The sequence below is a fragment of the Schistocerca serialis genome, chromosome 3 (assembly GCF_023864345.2).
Source record: "Schistocerca serialis cubense isolate TAMUIC-IGC-003099 chromosome 3, iqSchSeri2.2, whole genome shotgun sequence".
In the NCBI taxonomy this organism is placed as follows: Eukaryota; Metazoa; Arthropoda; class Insecta; order Orthoptera; family Acrididae; genus Schistocerca; species Schistocerca serialis.
The window spans coordinates 112,736,876-112,757,070 of record NC_064640.1 but is presented as its reverse complement, the minus strand read 5'-3'; the positions used below and the strand labels follow the sequence as shown (position 1 = coordinate 112,757,070).

Sequence of the window (20,195 nt, the reverse complement as noted above, 5' to 3'; positions counted from 1 at the left end):
TGAATTAGGTCGGTATTACATTATCATATTTCTATGACAAAGAAACATGATCAAATATTTGTCAAATTTCTTAGGCAGGGATCTCTGACGTGGCGCTTAAAAGGGGTATTACCATGTCGTCATATTTTTTGTCAAATTTCAAGGTGGGAACAACAACTTGTTATTATGCGCTGCAGTTGCTAGTACCATAATTGCATTGTGTGTGTATTTGGAAGAAAAGCGGCGGAAAAAAAAGAAACATACTTGGATGAAACCATCGTTATTATTTCGAGATAGTGAAAGCATTCAGCAAAATTTGTTACGAGAGCTGCAAGTGGAGGACGTCAAGTTTTATATATAAATTACTTACGAGTGGATGAGAGTGTATTTCAGTATTTGCTCATTAAAGAGCCTCCTCATATTGCAAAACAAAATACTCTCTTGAGATATGATATATGTGCAGAAACCAGGCAAACTGTGACACTGTGATTTCTTGATACAGGAGAGGGCTACTCTAGTTTACAACACAGCATTCGAATATCACATTGCACATTAACCAAAATAATTCCAGAAACGTGTGAAGCGATTTTTAAAGCACTGTAGAGGGAATATGTGAAGGTAAAGAAATTTTTCGTGCTCTATGTGGGCAACAAAAACTATTTTTATTTTTCAATAATTTAATTAATGGAATTAGTGTTCCAACAATTACAAAATTAATAAAAAGTACGAAACAGATGAAGCGCTTTTTAACTTGCGGCATCCAGAGTTCAAAAATAGACAGAGTAGAATGGAAAGCTAAGAAAGAATTTTTTATTTTAGGGTGTGACCACATCGTCTATTCCGGTTTGCTGAAAAGCTGCTTGGATGTTTCCAGACGTACAGTAGAAGTGGATAGCTGTAGCGGTGATTGTGGACATGAAATCGCCTGCAACATTTTCCAACTGCCCATCAGCACACAATTATTAGCATGCAATGTGCCCCTTGCTCACCAACCACCCTTTTCGAAGCAAATTTATTGAACAAAAAAAAGTGTCGGAGGAACACACCAACTTTGAAGCCATGTTTACAAACACACTATAGAGACGTGAAGTAGCTGTAGCGACGCCAGCGCTCCAAGCGGCTACATTTCACAACTGCAGTGTACAGAAGATGAACTACTTTTATGATTAAATCTACGGCGAGCCTCTAGGATTGATCATATTTATTTGACGACAGGCGAGATTTGTCAAAGTTCCGTATTCCACCATCAAATTCTTTGAATGGTTGGTTGGTTAATTTGATCTGACATATCAGCTTTGACAAAGAAATACGATAGTTCAATACCAGCCTTAGTTGTGTTGTCTACATGTACACCTGCAACAATACTGTGTAAGTCACCTGACGGTGTGTGGTGGAGTGTGCTTCTGGCATCACTAACTGATCCCACATTCCCTGTTCCATTCGCGAATACCACGTGGGAGAAATGATTGTCGGTAAGCCTCTGTATTAGCTATAATCTCTCGAATTTTATCGTCGTGGTGTTTCACGAGACGTATGTAGGACGACGTAGAACGTTTACGACTCTTACCGAAAAGTACTCTCTTGTAATTTCAGTAGCAAATCTCGCCGTGATGGACAATGGCTCTTGTGCAGCGCCTACCATTGCAGTCTTTTGAGCATCTCTTTAACGGTCTCGGGCCGACTAAGCGACCCGTGGCGAAACGCGCGTCACTCTTCGTCGCATCTTCTGTATCTCTTCTATGTCCTACCTTGTGAGATTTCCAGATTGATGAACGATACTCAGGAATCGATCGAACAAGCACCTTGTAAACCAATTATTTTGTGGAAGAATTACGTTTCCTTAAGATTTTTCCTGTGAATCTCCGTCACATATCTGCTTTCCCTACTATATGTTTTATATGGTCATTCCACTTAACAGCAGCTCAGGATATATTCTCCTAGACATTTTACGGTGGTTACTGCTTCCAACAGTTTGTCATCAATAGCATAGTCGTAGAGTAGTTTGATTTCTTTTCCTGTGTATTCGCAATATGTTACATTTATTTACGTTCAGGGTCAAGTGCCAGTTCCTGCACCATTATCTATCCTCTGTAGGTCCTTCCGCAAATCGTTAATGTCTTCTGGCGTTGCTACCTTCTTATAGACAACTGCATCATCTGCGAACAGCCTTAAAGAGCTTCCGACGCTTTCTGCTATATCATTTATATACACTGTAAACAGTATTAGACTGTATAACAAGTATTTACTTTGTTACCAAGGTAGGCCCTCCTAAAAAACATATAAATAACATTAGCAGTATTCTAAAGGTGATGCCGACCGGTGTTACGCGAGCAGTGGTAGTTCCATCTGGTGGCTTCAGTTTTATATGTTGTGGAAAGAACAACCATGAGAGCAGTTTTTTATTATTTTTTATTGGTTGTGACAATGATTTTTATCAGATGGTCTGCCTCATTTACCATGATGTCCATATGGTTTTATAAATGTTAATCCACGTTTCAGGTATTTGGTTCTGTAATAGTTGTATATAGCCCTCCCTCAAACCTGTTATGTTATACCTTCAAAGATCCGATGATGGCACCTTCAGAGTGCTGAAACCGGTCATCTAGTAAACGATATTGAAGCGATCGTGGCTTTTCAATCATTTTAACTCCTGCATGGGCTCATTCGCATAAAGAAATATTCTTTTTGGTGGCGAGTGTCACCGTACGTACAGATCGACGTGTCGGTAAGGGCTGGCGACTCGATTTGCGCGCTGTGAGAGGCGCTCCCGCTCGCCGTGTTTGGTGACGGTGGCCATTATCTCGTCTGGCGCGTAATGCAAGACTTCCTCGTAAGTGGCGCGGGCGTTGTTGCATCAGGCGGCAGAGCGCGGCCGACCCCCATGCAGGCAACATGAGGCGCGCCTGGCTCGTCGTGTCGGCTGCTCTCTGGCTGTGCCTCTGGGCGCCCGCGCCTGCCCTCTCGCAGGAAGCCGAAGCCGAAACCGAAGCTGAAACCGAAGCCGAAGCCGAAGCGGAAGCCGAAGCCGAAGCCGACGCCGAAGTCGACACCACAGGTGAGCTGGCGAAAGCGGCGCACCTGCGCTGTACCCCGTACTATGTTGCTCCATTACCCTGCAGTCAATCTTGTTAACTCTCCATCTGGATCTTTTACCAGCTAACTTCATTTCGGCACAGTTATTCACATCAGTTTATCAATAATAGTAGTGGTTGAACTCCGTGACTGTATTAAATTACGTGAAGAAGTTATTTGACCTCATACACGTGTAGAGGCGTTTTGTTTTCACTCAACTTCAGTTGGTGTAAAACACTTATATCTTCATCATTAGTAAGTTCGTGCCAACAGCATTTTGCACACTGCACCTCTTCTGTAAAAAATAAACATTTCTTTAGTTGCTACCTTTGTCAAGTAGTATATTTACATCTAATTTACAGCTGGGTGCGCTTACTTTTATTCTTCACCTTACAACTGCCTTAAATTGTCTAGTATACTACTGCAGCGCCACATTCGCTTTTGCTTGCGGTAGAAAGTACATCCAAACCAGTGATTCCTAACTTTCCTGGGAACATTTTCCCTGAGCTCGTAGCCCCCTCTCCCCACCATTAACAACATTAGTACCTAACCAAACTTAACAACGATAAAGAATTTTCTTTGAACACTTCCATTTTTTAAAGTGACGAATGATAAATGATAGCCGTCCGGTGTGGCCGTGCGGTTCTGGCGCTTCAGTCTGGAACCGCGTGACCGCTACAGTCGCAGGTTCGAATCCTGCCTCGGGCATGGATGTGTGTGATGTCCTTAGGTTAGTTAGGTTTAAGTAGTTCTAAGTTCTAGGGGACTGATGACCACAGATGTTAAGTCCCATAGTGCTCAGAGCCATTTGAACCATTTTTTTTTTTTTTTGATAAATGATAATTTTTGCGAGCTTTTTTTATTAAACTACGAACTAATCAGTCAACGTGACAATTGATACTATTCCTTTCTAATAACCTTCTGTAAAGGATGATGAAGTTGTCCTCAGGGAATCACGAGTCCTATCTACAACTCCCTCTCAGAAGCTAAGTATCCATATTGAGGGTAGACAAATGGTTCAAATGGCTCTGAGCACTATGGGACTTAACTTCTAACATCATCAGTCCCCTAGACCTTAGAACTACTTAAACCTAACTAACCTAAGGACATCACACACATCCATGCCCGAGGCAGGATTCGAACCTGCGACCGTAGCGGTCGTGCGGTTCCAGAGTGTAGCGCCTAGAACCGCTCGGCCACTACCGCCGGGAGGGTAGACACTTGTTACAAAATGTGCTTTCTCTGTACCACACCTACCCCTAGCGATACTTGCTTGACCCAATCCCTGCAATCCCATTTAAAATCAACCAACTTAAAATGGGTGCACTGTAGTTATTGTCTGTAGATCGCTTGATTGCTGGATTACTTAACTGCGAAATGGCTGAAATTGGAAGACTTCAGGCTGACAATGCTTTGTGTCTGACCACTGCCAATAATAACAATAATAATAATGTGTGGGCCATACAGCACTGTAGTACTCATTACTTAGTTACTGTTGTGTAGTGCTGTCAATTTCTTTATTGTTGCGAAATGAGTAATGAAGCAATTTCTAGTCTATTGCGGGAACTACCTCCAACTCTGAGAACGCATCTTCATGAGATATTTAATCATATTTGATGTATATGTATCAGCTTTACTGTCATGGATGCATGGTACAAAGTACAAAGTATGTATGTAGTCGGCGGTCTGTGTGAGGAATATGTTCATAAGTTCGTTTCACAAGCTATTGCTATTATTATTGCTATTAGTTGAAGCCGTATCTAATGACCTCGATGTCGACGGGACATTAAACACTAATCTTCCTTCCTTACTTTTTATTATTTGAAAAACTTAATCAGGTTTACAATCCTACGAAATGTTAATAGTAGTAATGATCTTCCAAAAATAATTTAGTTTCGTTACTGAAGCACAGTTGAATCCTTTTCTTTTTACCCCTCAGAAAATTTCATTTTATCCCTCAGCTGGTAATTACCCTCAGGTTGGGAATCACTGATCTAAAGTAAAGATATAATTTTGTTAAAAGAAATCGTACAGCACACCATGAGCTGCATGTAAAAATGTTTAACTGCCACACCGATTACGGGCATATATCCCATCATCAGTGGCCTCTGATACAGGTGACCAACAAATAAATGTATACACATCGATGTCTACAACACAAGAACATTTTGTATACCTCACAGTAGAAATACTATTTACATTTTGTGTGCGTCTGTATCAGACGACGTGTGTGTCAAGTATGAAACAGTTGTGATGTTAAAACTGATGTGGATTTACAGCGCATAGAACCCAGTTGATATTTAAAATCTAATTATAACCATTTCTTTGTTGTTACGATAGGGTTCCTTATCTGTCTTACCTCTGTGGTGCATAGGCTGTTGTGTATACATGTTTTCACTATCAAACGCTAAACGGCCACACTTCTTGGTCGTTCTGGACACTGTAATCACGAGATGAAAATATGGAAATGGTGGTCAGGACAAGGAGTCCTGTACTACAGGTCTCATGTTATCTCTGAAATATTATATACCGGGTGATAAAAAAGTCGGTATAAATTTGAAAACTGAATAAATCACGGAATAATGTAGATAGAGAGGTACAAATTGACACACATGCTTGGAATGACATGGGGTTTTATTAGAACCAAAAGAATACAAAAGTTCAAAAAATGTCCGACAGATGGCGCTTCATCTGATCAGAATAGCAATAATTAGCATAATAAAGTAAGACAAAGCAAAGATGATGTTCTTTACAGGATGTGCTCAATATGTCCACCATCGGGTGAGCACACGATCATCACCAAACGACGCGCGCAAGAAATCTTTCACGCGTCTAGCAATATGGGGTGGATCCCCATCCTGCATAAACATCGTACCTTCCAGCAGGTGTTTATCAGCCAGGCTGGGGATGATGCGATTCTGTAACATATCGGCGTACCTCTCACCCGTCACGGTAGCAGTTTTGCTGTCCAGCGCCATCTGTCGGACATTTTGTGAACTTTGTTTTTTTATGCTTAAAATAAAACTCCATGTCATTCCAAGCATGTGCGTCAATTTTTATCTCTCTGTCTACATTATTCCGTGGTTTATCAAGTTTTCAAATTTATACTGACTTTTGATCACCCGGTATATATACATGTTTTCATCTCGTGACACTAGTGTACGCTACGAACAAGAAGTGTCGCCATTTAGCGTCTGACAGAGGTAAGAGACATACCGGACTCTGTCATGATAACAAACACACGGTTATAATTAGAATTTAAATATCGACTGGCTTCTGTATTTCCCAGAGCCACATCAATTTTAACACCATAACGATTCCATACCTGACACGCACGTTATTTGATATGCACGTACGCAATATGTAAGGAACCTTATATTGCCTCTGTAATGTATGAAAAATGCTCTGGTGTTACAGATATCGATTCTATAAATTTATTTGTTTGTTATCTGTATCACATGCCACTGACGATGGGATATGTTCCTGAATACCGGTGTGCCAATTAAATATTTTTACACGTAGCTCATGATGTGCAGGAAGACATCTTTTAATAATATTTACAAGATGTAGACCAATAAGCATGCAAGATTTTGTAGTTACAATTTTCGTGTCTATTCGGAAATTACTTTTGAAGTCAGTTATGTCTGTAGATTTAATACTGCCAACTATCGAATCTGATACAAATTTTATAAAAAGTGGCTGGTTGTTGTATGTCCTCAAGCGATACTTACTGACTCGGCATTATTTGTGGTTTGTTCACAACATAACACTTGGCGTCTTTCTTGTCGTTTCTCTCCTCGAGCTGTAAATTTTAGAATGTTTACGAGGGACGGATTGTGGTGTTTTATTTGACCTATAAAGTCATGTCTTCGTTCGATTGTTTTGCTTAATGTTCCTTCCTCACCAACGTACTAGCGCAATAAGCTAAATCGTTTTAACGCTTAAAACGTTTGAGCCTGTCCACGGCGCCGGCCGAAGTGGCCATGCGGTTAAAGGCGCTGCAGTGTGGAACCGCAAGACCGCTACGGTCGCAGGTTCGAATCCTGCCTCGGGCATGGATGTTTGTGATGTCCTTAGGTTAGTTAGGTTTAACTAGTTCTAAGTTCTAGGGGACTAATGACCTCAGCAGTTGAGTCCCATAGTGCTCAGAGCCATTTGAACCATTTGAACCTGTCCACGGCAAGCAGAGGTGTAAACAGAAAATTTAAGGCACTGTCATTCAGTGTCGCCAGTCAACATGATGCACAGAAGGATTTCTATATTTCGGTTTGATGTCAGGAACATAAAGCTTTATCCGCACCAACAATATCTTATACGCATAAGAATTGTGTACCGCAGTTTGCAGAAAAGTTTTTGCCTTAACGTGGCTGAAGACAAATAAATCGTTCATTCCACGAAATGGTACTTCCGTCTTGATACCTTGTCTGTTTACACGTTACAACCAACGACAAAAACTAGTGTGTTCATAAAGAACGTTCTCAACGCGAAAATAAGAACAGTAGAAAATCGAAGGGATGTTGGCAGTTGTAGTTGACACGTGAAGTTTGGGCTAAGTAGGAAAGAAATTTACGTTCAGAGATTGTAATTGCCACTTTATTTCCTGACTCATATATTCGTTATATAATTTTTGCAAGAAGTAAAAGAAAGGACATTAGAACTGAACGTTCGGTTATTAGGACAGAGCACCACCTCGAACTAAGAAGCCGTGGAAAAATTTGCAGTGCAATTTTTGATCCATCATTCATGTCAGTGATTAGGAAATCCTAAGTCTGGATGCACAGGCGGGGATTTGAATCACACCAAATACGACGTATCGTCTAAACTACCACACCAACGCGCTGGGTACGAGAGAAGGAAAGAAATAAATAGGATTCAGAGATTTTTCACTGTTTTATTCATCCAGGTACCATTTATACTCAGCTATAGCGTAGGAATGTTTATTGATGGAAAGATGAACTGAATTCTGGATCGGCGAAACTAGCCAAGCAAATTGGTTAGAAAACACTCCCATAGCTACACAAGTTTAAAATTTTTAACATATATCTTGCAGCTCTAATTAAAAAACATTCACGGCATGCAATTACAAAAAACAGCTACGTTTAGTAGAGGAGAAAGTTATAATGTAGTCTGATTCACAAAGAATAAGAATTGAGTAACATTATTTATTATGTTATTTGTCTGTTTGCTGTTTTACTTTAATAAATAGTAAAATACTATTAATCATTTTCTAATGTTGATAATTGAATTTTTCAATTTTACCTCGAAATAGCAGTATAAACGCAACTATGTAAGTTGTGCAAAATAACAACAAAAATCCTGCATCCAGTCACAAGATTGTCAATTTATTTAGACTTGAAGGGATTATCTTAAGATATTTTACGTTAATTTTACATAAAATGCTTGCATATACCTTTCGAGTGCTCAATCTCATATAAGCAGGATATAGGACGATGGAGTTAGCACCATAATAATTCTTTTTGTTTAAAGCAGGAACTTGGCAGTCTACTTGCTGCTTAAATAAGATGTAACGGAAGAATGACTAGGCAATGACTTTGATACTTTTGAAAATACACTGTATAAGATGAAACGAGCTGTGGCGTACTGGCGATAGCGAACTTCCCGGGTGGATTTCTTGTGTAGCGCACATTTCTTTTTATTTTACCATATTTATCAGAAACCAACAACAAACGTTTTACTTTTCAGTGTGTTACTCAAGATTAAACTTAATAATATATGTCAATACTTTGTTCAGCATGATAGACACATCTTATCATGAACATGTTGTACATTCAACCGTAACTTAATTTGAGATAGCTACTGCGTGCGTGCGTGCTTGTGTGTGTGTGTGTGTGTGTGTGTGTGTGTGTGTGTGTGTGTGTGTGAATGAGACAGATAGATAGATAGATAGAGAGAGAGAGAGAGAGAGAGCCTGTCACTACAGTCGAAAGGAATAGTTGAGCGTGTAATGTGACTGGGACGTTCTCAGACCTTGTACTAGTCGTCGGCATTACAGCCCAGCACAGCATGGGCAAGACGCACAGTACCATCAAACATGATCGTAGCAAGAGCGGGCATGCTCGTACCATGGGGCATTCCCCGTTATAGGTAGGGAGACGCTGGCCATTTCATCTGTCAACTTGTTAAGGATGTACCGTGGGCGCCTTTATTCAGGAGTAACAGCCACTGTCGGGGCCAGCTGACGTGAGAAACAACGTCGACTTCAGCAGATTGTGACAGCGGATAGCCTGTGGTCAGATAGATAGAACATTCGGCGTTACCAGGGGAAGACCGTGCATGTTGGGTATGCATCCTATAACTGTAACTGATGACACAATACAGATTCGTGATAGGTGGTTTGAGATAACACCTAGCTTAATGAATCTTATTTTACTAAGACCTACCAAAAAGCCTATAAATTATTCAGTTAATGATAGGGGAACACTCCGTGAAATACTGCACACGACTGATGTACATATGATCGCGAAAAGCCTGAGCAACATGAAATATAAAACCATTGTGAAACCAATACTTGTTGGCGAAAACAACAACAGCAGCAGCAGCGGTGATGGTATTGACATTGAGCATAAAGCAGTGAACAATCGAATCCCGCAGTATATATATTATGACGACCCCGACGAGCTAATAGATCGACTATGACTGCGCACGGCATCAGCTGCTGCAGGTAATACAGCTCATTCGAATGATGCTGTTTCAGTAATCTCTGAGCTTAGAGAGAGGGGTATCATCGAATAAATATGGAGACAGTAGTTCGAGAACTGCACGTACCAGCACACAGAACATACCCTCGTAGGCATGTTATGATTAAAGGTTTGGATGACTTATGGCAAGCTGATCTTGTAGATATGAGGGAATACTCACATGAGAATAATGGATTCAAATATATTTTAATGGTTGTTGATACTCCAAATTTGCCTGGGCATTACCTGTCAAAACAAAAACGGATAGAAATGTCGCGGAAGTTTTTGAGCGTTTGCTACAGACAGGGACGAGTCGATGCCCAGACAACCTCCAAACCGATCACGACGAGGAGTTACAATAGGTATTTCAAGACCGTGAAGCAGTGGTACGGAATACATCACCACTCAAGATTCACTCACCTGAAGGCAAGTAACGTGGAGCGTCTGAACAGAACAATAAAAGGTAGAATGTGGATGCGTTTTAACCTTCGCGGCTCATACAAATGGACAGATATTTTCTCACAAATAATTGCTTAGTGTAATCGAACGAAACATACCACAATAAAAATGAGACTAATCGACGTTCGTGATAATGGAGTCATGGATACGCTGTACTATCGCATTAAAATGATGGATCCACGTAGACAGAAATGTAATCTAGGTGATTTGGTACGTATCTCGAAACACAAGATAGCATTTGAGAAATCATACCTACCGAACTGGTCAACAGAGATATTTACAATTTCAAAGGTGCAAAGAACGAATCCTAGAACTTATATATTGAAGGATATTAAAGGTGAAGAAATTGCAGGCTGCTTCCACACCGAGGAGTTGCAGAAAAGCTCAGAACCGGATGTGTTTCTCGTGGAGAGAGTCATAAGATGTCGCGGAAATAAAGCACTAGTCAAGTGGCTTGTTTTCCTGCTACACAAAACAGATGGATTGATGCCGACGATTTGCTATATAATGAGGACGCACAGTCCACAACCAGCGCAGCAGCATAACATGCGTGCTAGGAGACGCATTAGATGACGTAGTGGCATTCTAGACAAACTGCCAGTGGAATTACACATCACTTGGTATAACTACTGTGGACGTGGGACAAAGCTTCAGAAACGCTTGGCACGAGGTGATAAGGGGGTTAATCTGCTTGACAAAGCGTGTATGGAACATGACATTGCATACGCTGCAAATAAAGATCTATCATGTCGCCACATTGTAGATAGGATCTTAGCTGATAAGGCTAAGGCGATATGGAGAAGAAAGGATATTGGTATAGGTCAACGCATCGCAGCATTTGCAGTTGATAAAACCATGCGAGGAAAAATTAAGTTGGGTTTAGGAGTGATTAATTTCAAGCGAATTACGTATGAATGCTGCACGTTGTGCAATAAACAAGAAGAAGGACAAGGGCGGGAAGCAGAGCTGTTTGAAGAACTGTATCCTAACAGCGATGTATGCAGCTATAAACACACTGAAGCAGAAATGTGCAGGAATAAGAGGAAGAGGATCGGTGAAAGCACCTCGAGTTCTACCAATACCCAAGACATCTGGCAGTTTTCTTCCATTTCACATCCCGGCCCTCACCGCGATCTAGGCGGTAGGGTCCCTCGCTGGTGGTGCTGCAGCTATTGCTCGAACGGTCAAGAGCGCGCGAAGCTCCCAAGCGCAGTTAGAAGAAGCAAGAAGACATAACTGCATGATGGAAGCGACAGCCATCGGAAAAGGACTATACTTGAAACCGTACAGGAAAGGGCTTGGTCTATTCATAAATAAAAAAGAAAGCCCATTAGCAGTCGTACAAGATCGACCACTCACAAATACTGATCTTCTTAAATTTGTTAGAAAGAAATTCGACATTCCAAGGTTCCATGGTGTATTTATCATGGATACATTACTGAAGACTATGTGGAATACTGGTGAATGTGGAATTGTGAATTCAGATGTTGCTGGAGGCCCCGGCACCCACTGGGTATCATATGTTATGAAAAATGCGGATGCAGTCTACTGTTTCGACTCATTTGGTGACCTGCAACCGACAGAAGAATTACAACAATACTTCACTCACTGAAGAAGTGTGTTCTTCAATTATCGGCATTATCAGGGCTTTAATACATACCTCTGTGGACATCTACGCATCATGTTTCTCTTGACGTTTACAAAGAACAAGAAGCATGCTATATAAGGAGGGGCGTTAAACATACCTTCATCAGTTGAGGTTCAGATGCAATGTCGTATACTTTGATGTTAAAAGTACGATCATCTGTATTACGTGCAAATTACTTCCCGCCAATTGATTTGAGCATTGGTGAAAGGAGTATTGCATTGATTGGACTGGAGACGTACAACAACATCCCAAATATCACTGAGACTATCAACAAACTAAATCTGGATATTAATGGTGAAAAAGACACTGTGGAAATAGAACCGGGTGCATACGATATTGGTGATTTAAACGAAGTCTTAAAATAGTCTGGAAAAGATATTGAGCTATGTGCTAACATCAGTACACTTAAATCTGAAATAAGGACTGTAAATGCAACGATTGACTTTAACCAGAAAGGTTCAATAGGGCGCCTACTGTGAAACGTCCCCTTAGAAAAATTGGTGAATTACTGTGCTGATAAATCTCTTAGATTATTTGATTTTCAAACAGCTGAGCAGAACTGAACGTACTCAGACATTTCGCTCTTTACCTATTCTGATCAACACTAAACTGACACACAATATTTTTTAGCGCAACGCAACCTGACTTTCAATAATCCCTACAAAAGGATGGCCCTGACTAACATTAACCTATACCTTTCATCTATCACTTACCTCACAAAAATCTTCGTTACTCGAACTACTGCAATACAGCGAGCGCCACTACTGCCAGTTCAATAAAAGATTCAAACTACTGAAGGCACTAACTACTGATAGGCATACAAATGAAAGATTTTGATAGAGAACAAACAATGTATTTATCTTAATAGTGTTCAAAAGTCATAATATATATAGCAGTTCATGACATCCAATCTTACAAATGTACTGTTTCTGATGGACACACGTCCAGATCATCCGCTCTCAAAAATCCGCCGTCTCACTTCCCCACATCCACCACTGCTGGCGGCTCACCTCCAACTGCGCAACGCTACGCGCTGTTCACATCCAGCTGCCCAACACTACAATGGCAGACAACAATGCAAACTAGCCACAGACTGCACACAGCACAGCCAGTGATTTTCATACATAGCGCTACGTGGCGTTACCAATAAGAAAACCTAAACAGCCTACTTACATAGCTCCCATGCTCCCCACAAAAAATTTGACAAAATGTTTTGGGCAGTGGCCAATACAGATTTGAAAATTTTTTTTCATAATTAAAATAACAAAGATATCAAATGCACACACTTATTGATACAATGTTGGTCAAAAGCTAAAATTTTCTTACAGTCCATAAAGACAGTCCTGATCATTCATCACAGTAGTAATTACAGTTTTTCTCACAAAGTCTCATTAGTAAAAGAAAATGCACATGGAAGTAGTGGATTTCCATGCAATCTTGAAGAAGTAGTGTTGTCCTTCCAACGGAAAGACAGTGCTGACTCTTGACATGCAGACAGGTAATAGGCCACAACAGAGCAAACCCACTGCAGAGTCAGTCGAAGTTTTGAAGAATGTTGGTAGGTAGGTCATCAAAGAGCAGACCCACTGTAGTCCTGGTAGAGATTACGGTATTGGTGGGCCACCAGAGGTGCAGACCCACTGCAGTCCTTGTAGAAATAATGGTACTGGTGAGTCATCAAAGGTGTAGACCCACTGTAGTTCTTGTAGAGATGGCTAGCAGCCATCTGTTGCGACTGTGCAGGTGCACAATCACCATCGAAGAGTCTTGCGGACAATATAGCAAGTCCATAAACCACCACTTGTGCACTCACAAAGTTTTTGGGATTGTCCTTAGAACCAGCAATGCTGTTAACGAGTCCCTTGCTGAATTATTAACACACGTGCAAGCACTAACAGTCCCCACTTCTCACATACTGTGCATATATTATGACCAACAGAAATGTGTGCAGTGAAATGAATGTTTACAAGTTACTTAATTTGATGAACTGGTGTCACTTACAATTTTATAACATAAGAATACAATAACAAAGGTACAAAATACATCATTAAAGAACATACAGATAACATTTGCAGTAATACGGGCTTTACAAAAGAATAGAAATAAACGTGTACATCAGTGTTACAGGAATTATGACATAAGTACATACGTAAAAGATCAGAATAGCTTTTGAAACATCAACTTCACACGTTTCTGATGGACACACGTCCAGATCATCCGCTCTCAAAAATCCGCCATCTCACTTCCCCACATCCACCACTGCTGTCGGCTCTCCTCCAACTGCGCAACACTACGCGCTGTTCACATCCAGCTGCCCAACACTACAATGGCAGACAACAATGCAAACTAGCCACAGACTGCACACAGCACAGCCAGTGATTTTCATACATAGCGCTACGTGGCGTTACCAATAAGAAAACCTAAACAGCCTACTTACAACTGGGTTTCACAAAAGGACAGGTTTTGAAGAAGGATCCAAGTAAATTTTACGAGTCAGATCAGACTGTGGACATACTTCCCGTCAGCACAATCCGAGTCGAGTGTAACATTGCAACGAACTTCATCTTAACGACAGCCTGATTCATACTATTTACGGATTCTTCCCCTCAGTTGCAACAGGATAGAAGATTGTTGAGAACCTTGCCAATGGAATATACCTTCCAGTGATAGCTCAGACATTGGACTATTTGGAGCTGCGTATTGTGAACCAGAATAATCAACTTGACTTTCGTGGTGAGGAAATCATTGTACGATTACATCTAAGTCAGGATGGGAGTACGCTATAAAACAAGTGCACGCAATCCACAGCATGCCACTTCGCTACCGAACAGCAAAGTGATAACACGTGCGAGCTACGAGTTTCTTAAATCAGTTGGCCTGAAGCAGCGCAATGACGTCCTCACCCAATATAACCAGTCCAGTAGAGTATGATGAGAGAATTATACGTCAGGAATACTTCTCTCATAAACCTTACGCTTCAACCACATTTAACAAGAACGATGAAATTAGGATTGCCGTCCAGCACCAAGACGCACTGACGCTTCCATGCAAGAGTTTCATATATCTAGAGGGGTCATTCAAGAAAACCGACGGCAGCGATACAGTGGGATCCAAGCTTACACTTAACGCTTTAGCATTCCTCTTCCAAGAGATACGCTATGAACTCAATGGGTCTGAGAACGACTGTACACGCAATGTCGGCATAACATCAACCCTTAAAACATACGTCTCTGCATCACCCGCGGATATGCATGGTTTAGAAAATGCGGGGTGGTTCATAGACGATCCGGAGGATAGAACAATTGCAGAGTACAAGCGATTTACTGCATACGTACCTCTAAAAATGCTTATGGGCTACTTTCAGAAAATGAGGCAGATTATTATGAACGCTAAACAAGAACTCATTTTGGTACGGAGTGCGATGAACAATAACTCATACATTTAGGCAGCTCAAGAAGAGAATGTGACCACAATCAGCAATATAATACGGAAAATGCCTCACATCAGCGTATCAGATGAGGAGCGTTTGAAGCTTTTAAAAGTCCTGAATTCCAGTACATTTCTATAACTAACAATTCGCTCGTGGGAGGTTTTCGAGTACCCAGTGTTACTGACTGCGAGCAGACAAACATGGCCTACTAAAACCTCCTTGCAGCTAGAGACGTCTAGATTCGTCATACTTCTGTTTCAGACTAATAGAAGAGGTAATTTAGCAAATGATTCCGCCGTGTTTGACAACTACAAGTTAACTAATGCCAAAGTCTATCTGAATTCAGAATTCTAGCCATATGACAATTTACACCTGCAGTGGAATGGAAATGTATACAGTCTAGCATATGACATGTATGCAAGGTTTCGTGCTTCTTACTATGAAAATGCTTAAGGAGAGGGAGGAGGGTGTCTACTCAGTCCATGGAAGTTCAAGTAGCTTTCACTGATCATCATAATAGACTGCTTGAAACAGAACAAGATAATTAAGTCTGGACCTATAGAAGTGCGAATTGAATTTGAATCTTCGACAAATTTCCCACAACACACTGCCGCATATGCTCTAGTTCTACATGACCGTGTGCTCAGCTACTGCCCACTCACCGGTGTTGTACAACAAGCTGTATAAATGAACGGGTGCTGCACCATACCTAGAGCATTTCACAATGGAATCTCAAGCCGTGAACATCATTGCAGACGCTCAGGGTTTCTATGATGGTGACTGTAGTCAGTTCATATTTAAAGATGTTGCATTCTTAGCGTACACACAAGATGTGGGAATAATAGAGACATTCTCAGCAAACATTGCTTCATCGAGGTCTTTCAAGTATGTGAAGTGTGCTAAGACACGGAAGAGTGCAAAGTGGTTAACACATTTCTACCATGGAATTCTCTGGGATACGCTATAAAGATATGATGACTGAACATAAATTATTCGTCATCTACGTGAAGGGAAAGGAGACGATCTCATGGATATGTCGAATCTTTAAGTTTGCTGCTATTGAAGACCTGGAATTCTACGGGTGTCCTTCTCTCCTTCGACTCAAGAAGAAGAAGAAGAAGAAGAAGAAGAAGAAGAAGAAGTGTGAAAGTAGTGTTGCTGTGTCTGCTTATGAAAGTGTAAAATTACTTTTAAGTTGGATGAGAAATAAATGAATTCTTGCCTCGCAACATCTGTGTTCTTGTTTTCAACCCTGTTCCCGCTTTCAGTGTACAGTTTTAACCACAAGCTATGTCTGTGGTTTTCTTCAAGCATAGGAGATATAATTTTAGACATGTGCATTTCTGCAGCACTTTACTATTTCTGAGAGGTAGACTTGGCTCCTCTTTGCATAGACATGTGACTGCAGTATAACATTGGTGTGCCTGTGAGGGTGAGCCATTATGGAGACATCTCGCTGGATGCGCAGATATGAAAGCTATGCATCATCGCGCCTGCAACGGTGCCTAGGTGAGCACGTATTTCGAAAGGTATTTCTCAGGTGACAAATAAGAAAGGGATGTCGCTGCCTCATGCTTGCGGGACTGACACCTGCCCGTGGTTCGGCAGCTGACAGCCATGTCGTCAAATCGCGGGGGGCCGCCGGTGCATCCTGACCTGATTAGCGGTGATTTAGTGAGCGTGCGCAGACATGATGAAGGCTTTTAGCGGTGAGATCGTTTTACGTTTCTGAGACGTATGTTGACAGCAGGCCGAACATTTTGCGACGATGCCTCAGCCACACTGCAGGTAGGCACACGTGCACGGCAACACGCAGTTCGCATGTCCCGTTTGGATCGTTAGGGAGAAAGCAGTCGATGTTATTCTGGAACAGATTCCTGTAGCGCATCCAGAGGGGGGGAGTTGGCTGTTATTTACATAGATATGTGACGCCGGTATAACACTGAGAATATTGTAGCTGCTATGCAAACATCTCTCGGCGCTCGACCTGCACTGCAGCTGTCATCGCGCCAGCAACGGTGCCTAGGTGAACACGTATTTCGGCAGGTACTTCTCAGGTGTCATGTATGAAAGGGATGCCGCCGCCTCATCCTTGCGGGACCCTAACTGACACCTGCATGTGGTTCGGCAGCTGACTGTCTCGTCGTCACTTCGCGGGGGCCGCCGGTGCATACCGACTCCTGAGAGCGTGAGCGGTAGCGTCCTGTGCGGTCCAGTGGAGAGGGGACGGCGGGCCGCGCGTGCTTCGCGATCGAAAGATTTTTAACTGTGAGTAATTACGTGTGATGTGTGTTCCATGACGGTATTCCTTGCGCAGTCGGAATAAAGAAGAAATTCGATCGATGTAATTACTTATCACAAAACCTGCCTCTTTCCAAATAGCATAGACTGATAAGCAAGAGAAATCCAACCCCTGCAAACTGATTTTTTGAATATAAATAAACAATATACCCTTGAATTTCCCCTTAAAAAGATCCTTCCTCTCCACCGCAGAGCCGCCAGTTTCCAGGTAGGGTTGGTTGGTTTAGGGAAGACCAGACAGCTTGGTCATCGGTCTCATCGGATTAGGGAAGGATGGGGAAGGAAGTCGGCCGTGCCCTTTCAGAGGAACCATCCCGGCATTTGCCTGGTGTGATTTAGGGAAATCACGGAAAACCTAAATCAGGATGGCTGGACGCGGGATTGAACCGTCGTCCAGGTAGGGGAGGGGGCAAGGGGGGCCGGGGTGGGATGGCGGGGTTGGTGATTGATTTCCTGAAAAATTATTTAAATAAATAAATAAACTATATTCCATACACTGCCTTGAATCCCCTAAATTGTTTAAGTAAACAATATTCCACACATTGTCTAGATTGTATAAACAACATTCCATACACTACAATAGAACTCCCTCCAAATGACCGATCGACTGAGTCTTTTTCCCACCAATTTCCGGGAGGGAGGGTGAGAGGGGAGGGGTTTACCAGACGGGGATAGGTTAATTAACTGATTATATTAATTACATAGTCAATCAAACTGATAAGAGCTAGAGGGGCTATTCTAATAACTCAGACCTGAAAGTAAACCTGTAGCAGCGAGAGGGGAGGTTTCCTGAGGGGTGTGGGGGGGGGGGATTAGGAGGGGGCGGGGAAACAATACATAAGTGCCATTCAATCAAAAAGAAGGATCCTTTTAGCAGAACAATAGGTTAAGGACCTGTCAATCAAAGGAGAACAATAGGTTAATGATCTGTCAATCAAAGGAGAACAATAGGTTTGCCCCTGAGTGCATACCTGCTCCTGATGTAGGCAAGCCGCACCAACAAAATTGGTTCAAAATGGTTCAAATGGCTCTGAGCACTATGCGACTTAGCTTCTGAGGTCATCAGTCCCCTAGAACTTAGAACTAATTAAACCTAACTAACCTAAGGACATCACACACATCCATGCCCAATGCAGGATTCGAACCTGCGACCGTAGCGGTCGCTCGGTTCCAGACTGTAGCGCCTAGAACCGCACGGCCACTCGGCCGGCAACAAAATTGGATCATCATATTTGGTCGACTACTGATCAGATTAAATTTTTACCATTAACTGTTAGGTGTGTAAGGAAACATGGTGTATCGATCACCGCACTGCATGCCAAATGATACGTGGATGCCCCCTCTCAACAGGGATCCTATGTTGTCTGTTCGTTAGTGCCCGATAGATGTCGTGCTCCGTTGCAGGTGTGGTTTCCAGCAGAGCCATCTGAACTTAGCTGCACTCGATAAAAGAAGTATGTATATGGTGAAGTGACTGGGAAATGTGCTGGACGACCACTGGTGCCATTCGAGAAACTGGCACTAGTTCTCCTATTAAGATTCCTGTCAGATATGTCTGATGTCCTCTCCATAGTTTCAACATCGTGCTGATATACTACTGATTAGCCAAAACATTGTGACCGCCAGCTTCATAGCTTGTTTGTCCGTCTTTGGAACGAAATACATCACTGACTCTGTGTAACAGGGATCTGACAGTTTGTTGGTAGGTTTGTGGAGACATGTGCCATTAAATGTCTACGCTCAGGTCATCCAATTTGTGTAAATAAAGAGCCGCTGATTTGCATACGATGCGATGACTCCAGATAGCGACCCATATGGGTTCCATAGGATTTACATCAGGTGAATTTGGTCACCGAGACATCAACGTGAGTTCACAATAATGCTCGTCAAACCTCGTTAGCGTGGTTCTGGCTCCGAGATGTGGGCAATTACACTGCTGAAAGATGACATCGCCATCGGGGGAGACATCAAGTATGAAGGGATACAGGTGGTTTGCAGCTGTCAGCGTGTCTTCAATTACAAACACAGGTCCCATGCAAGAGTAGGAGAATGTCTCCCATAGTATAATACTGCTTCTACCAGCCTGCATCCGTGGCGCGCTGCACGTTTCGAGCCGCCGTTCACCTCGATGACGGCGTTTGTGGAGACGACCATTGACCTAGTGTAGCAAAACTGTGATTCACCCAAAGAGCCGACACGTTTCCATTGATCGACAGTCGAATCCCGACGGTTCCATGCCCATTGCAATCGTAATCGACGATATAATTGGATCAACACGTGAACACGTAAGAATGGTCTGCTGCGGAGCTCCAAATTCAACAACGTACGATGAATGGTGTGCTCCGAAACACTTCCTCGTGCATCAGCATTGTGCTCTTTCGGCAGAGGTATCACAGATCACATTTATCTTACTTCACAGAGCAGGCGGCCTCCGAACCCCACATTCTGTGAAGAGTCGTGGGCGACCAACCATTTAGCGCCTAGTGGTAGTTCAACTGTCCTTCTACCTCTTCTACCTCGAAACGTAGATGTTCACGTCAGTATCGCGTGAACATTCGACCAGGTTCGCTGTTTTCTAGATACTCATTCACAAGCTTTGCGTAATAAT

General features: G+C 42.2%; 1 protein-coding gene across 1 annotated transcript in view; it reads left to right on the top strand.

Moving 5' to 3' along the window:
* Positions 1 to 2,831: 2,831 nt before the first annotated feature.
* LOC126471541 (uncharacterized) overlaps positions 2,832 to 20,195 on the top strand; it is a 237,436-nt gene continuing 220,072 nt past the window's right edge. Inside the window, exon 1 of the mRNA XM_050099768.1 lies at positions 2,832 to 3,034. Within this exon, the coding sequence (XP_049955725.1) occupies positions 2,872 to 3,034 (163 nt within the window). The 5' untranslated portion in view covers positions 2,832 to 2,871. The remainder of the gene's footprint in view (positions 3,035 to 20,195) is intronic.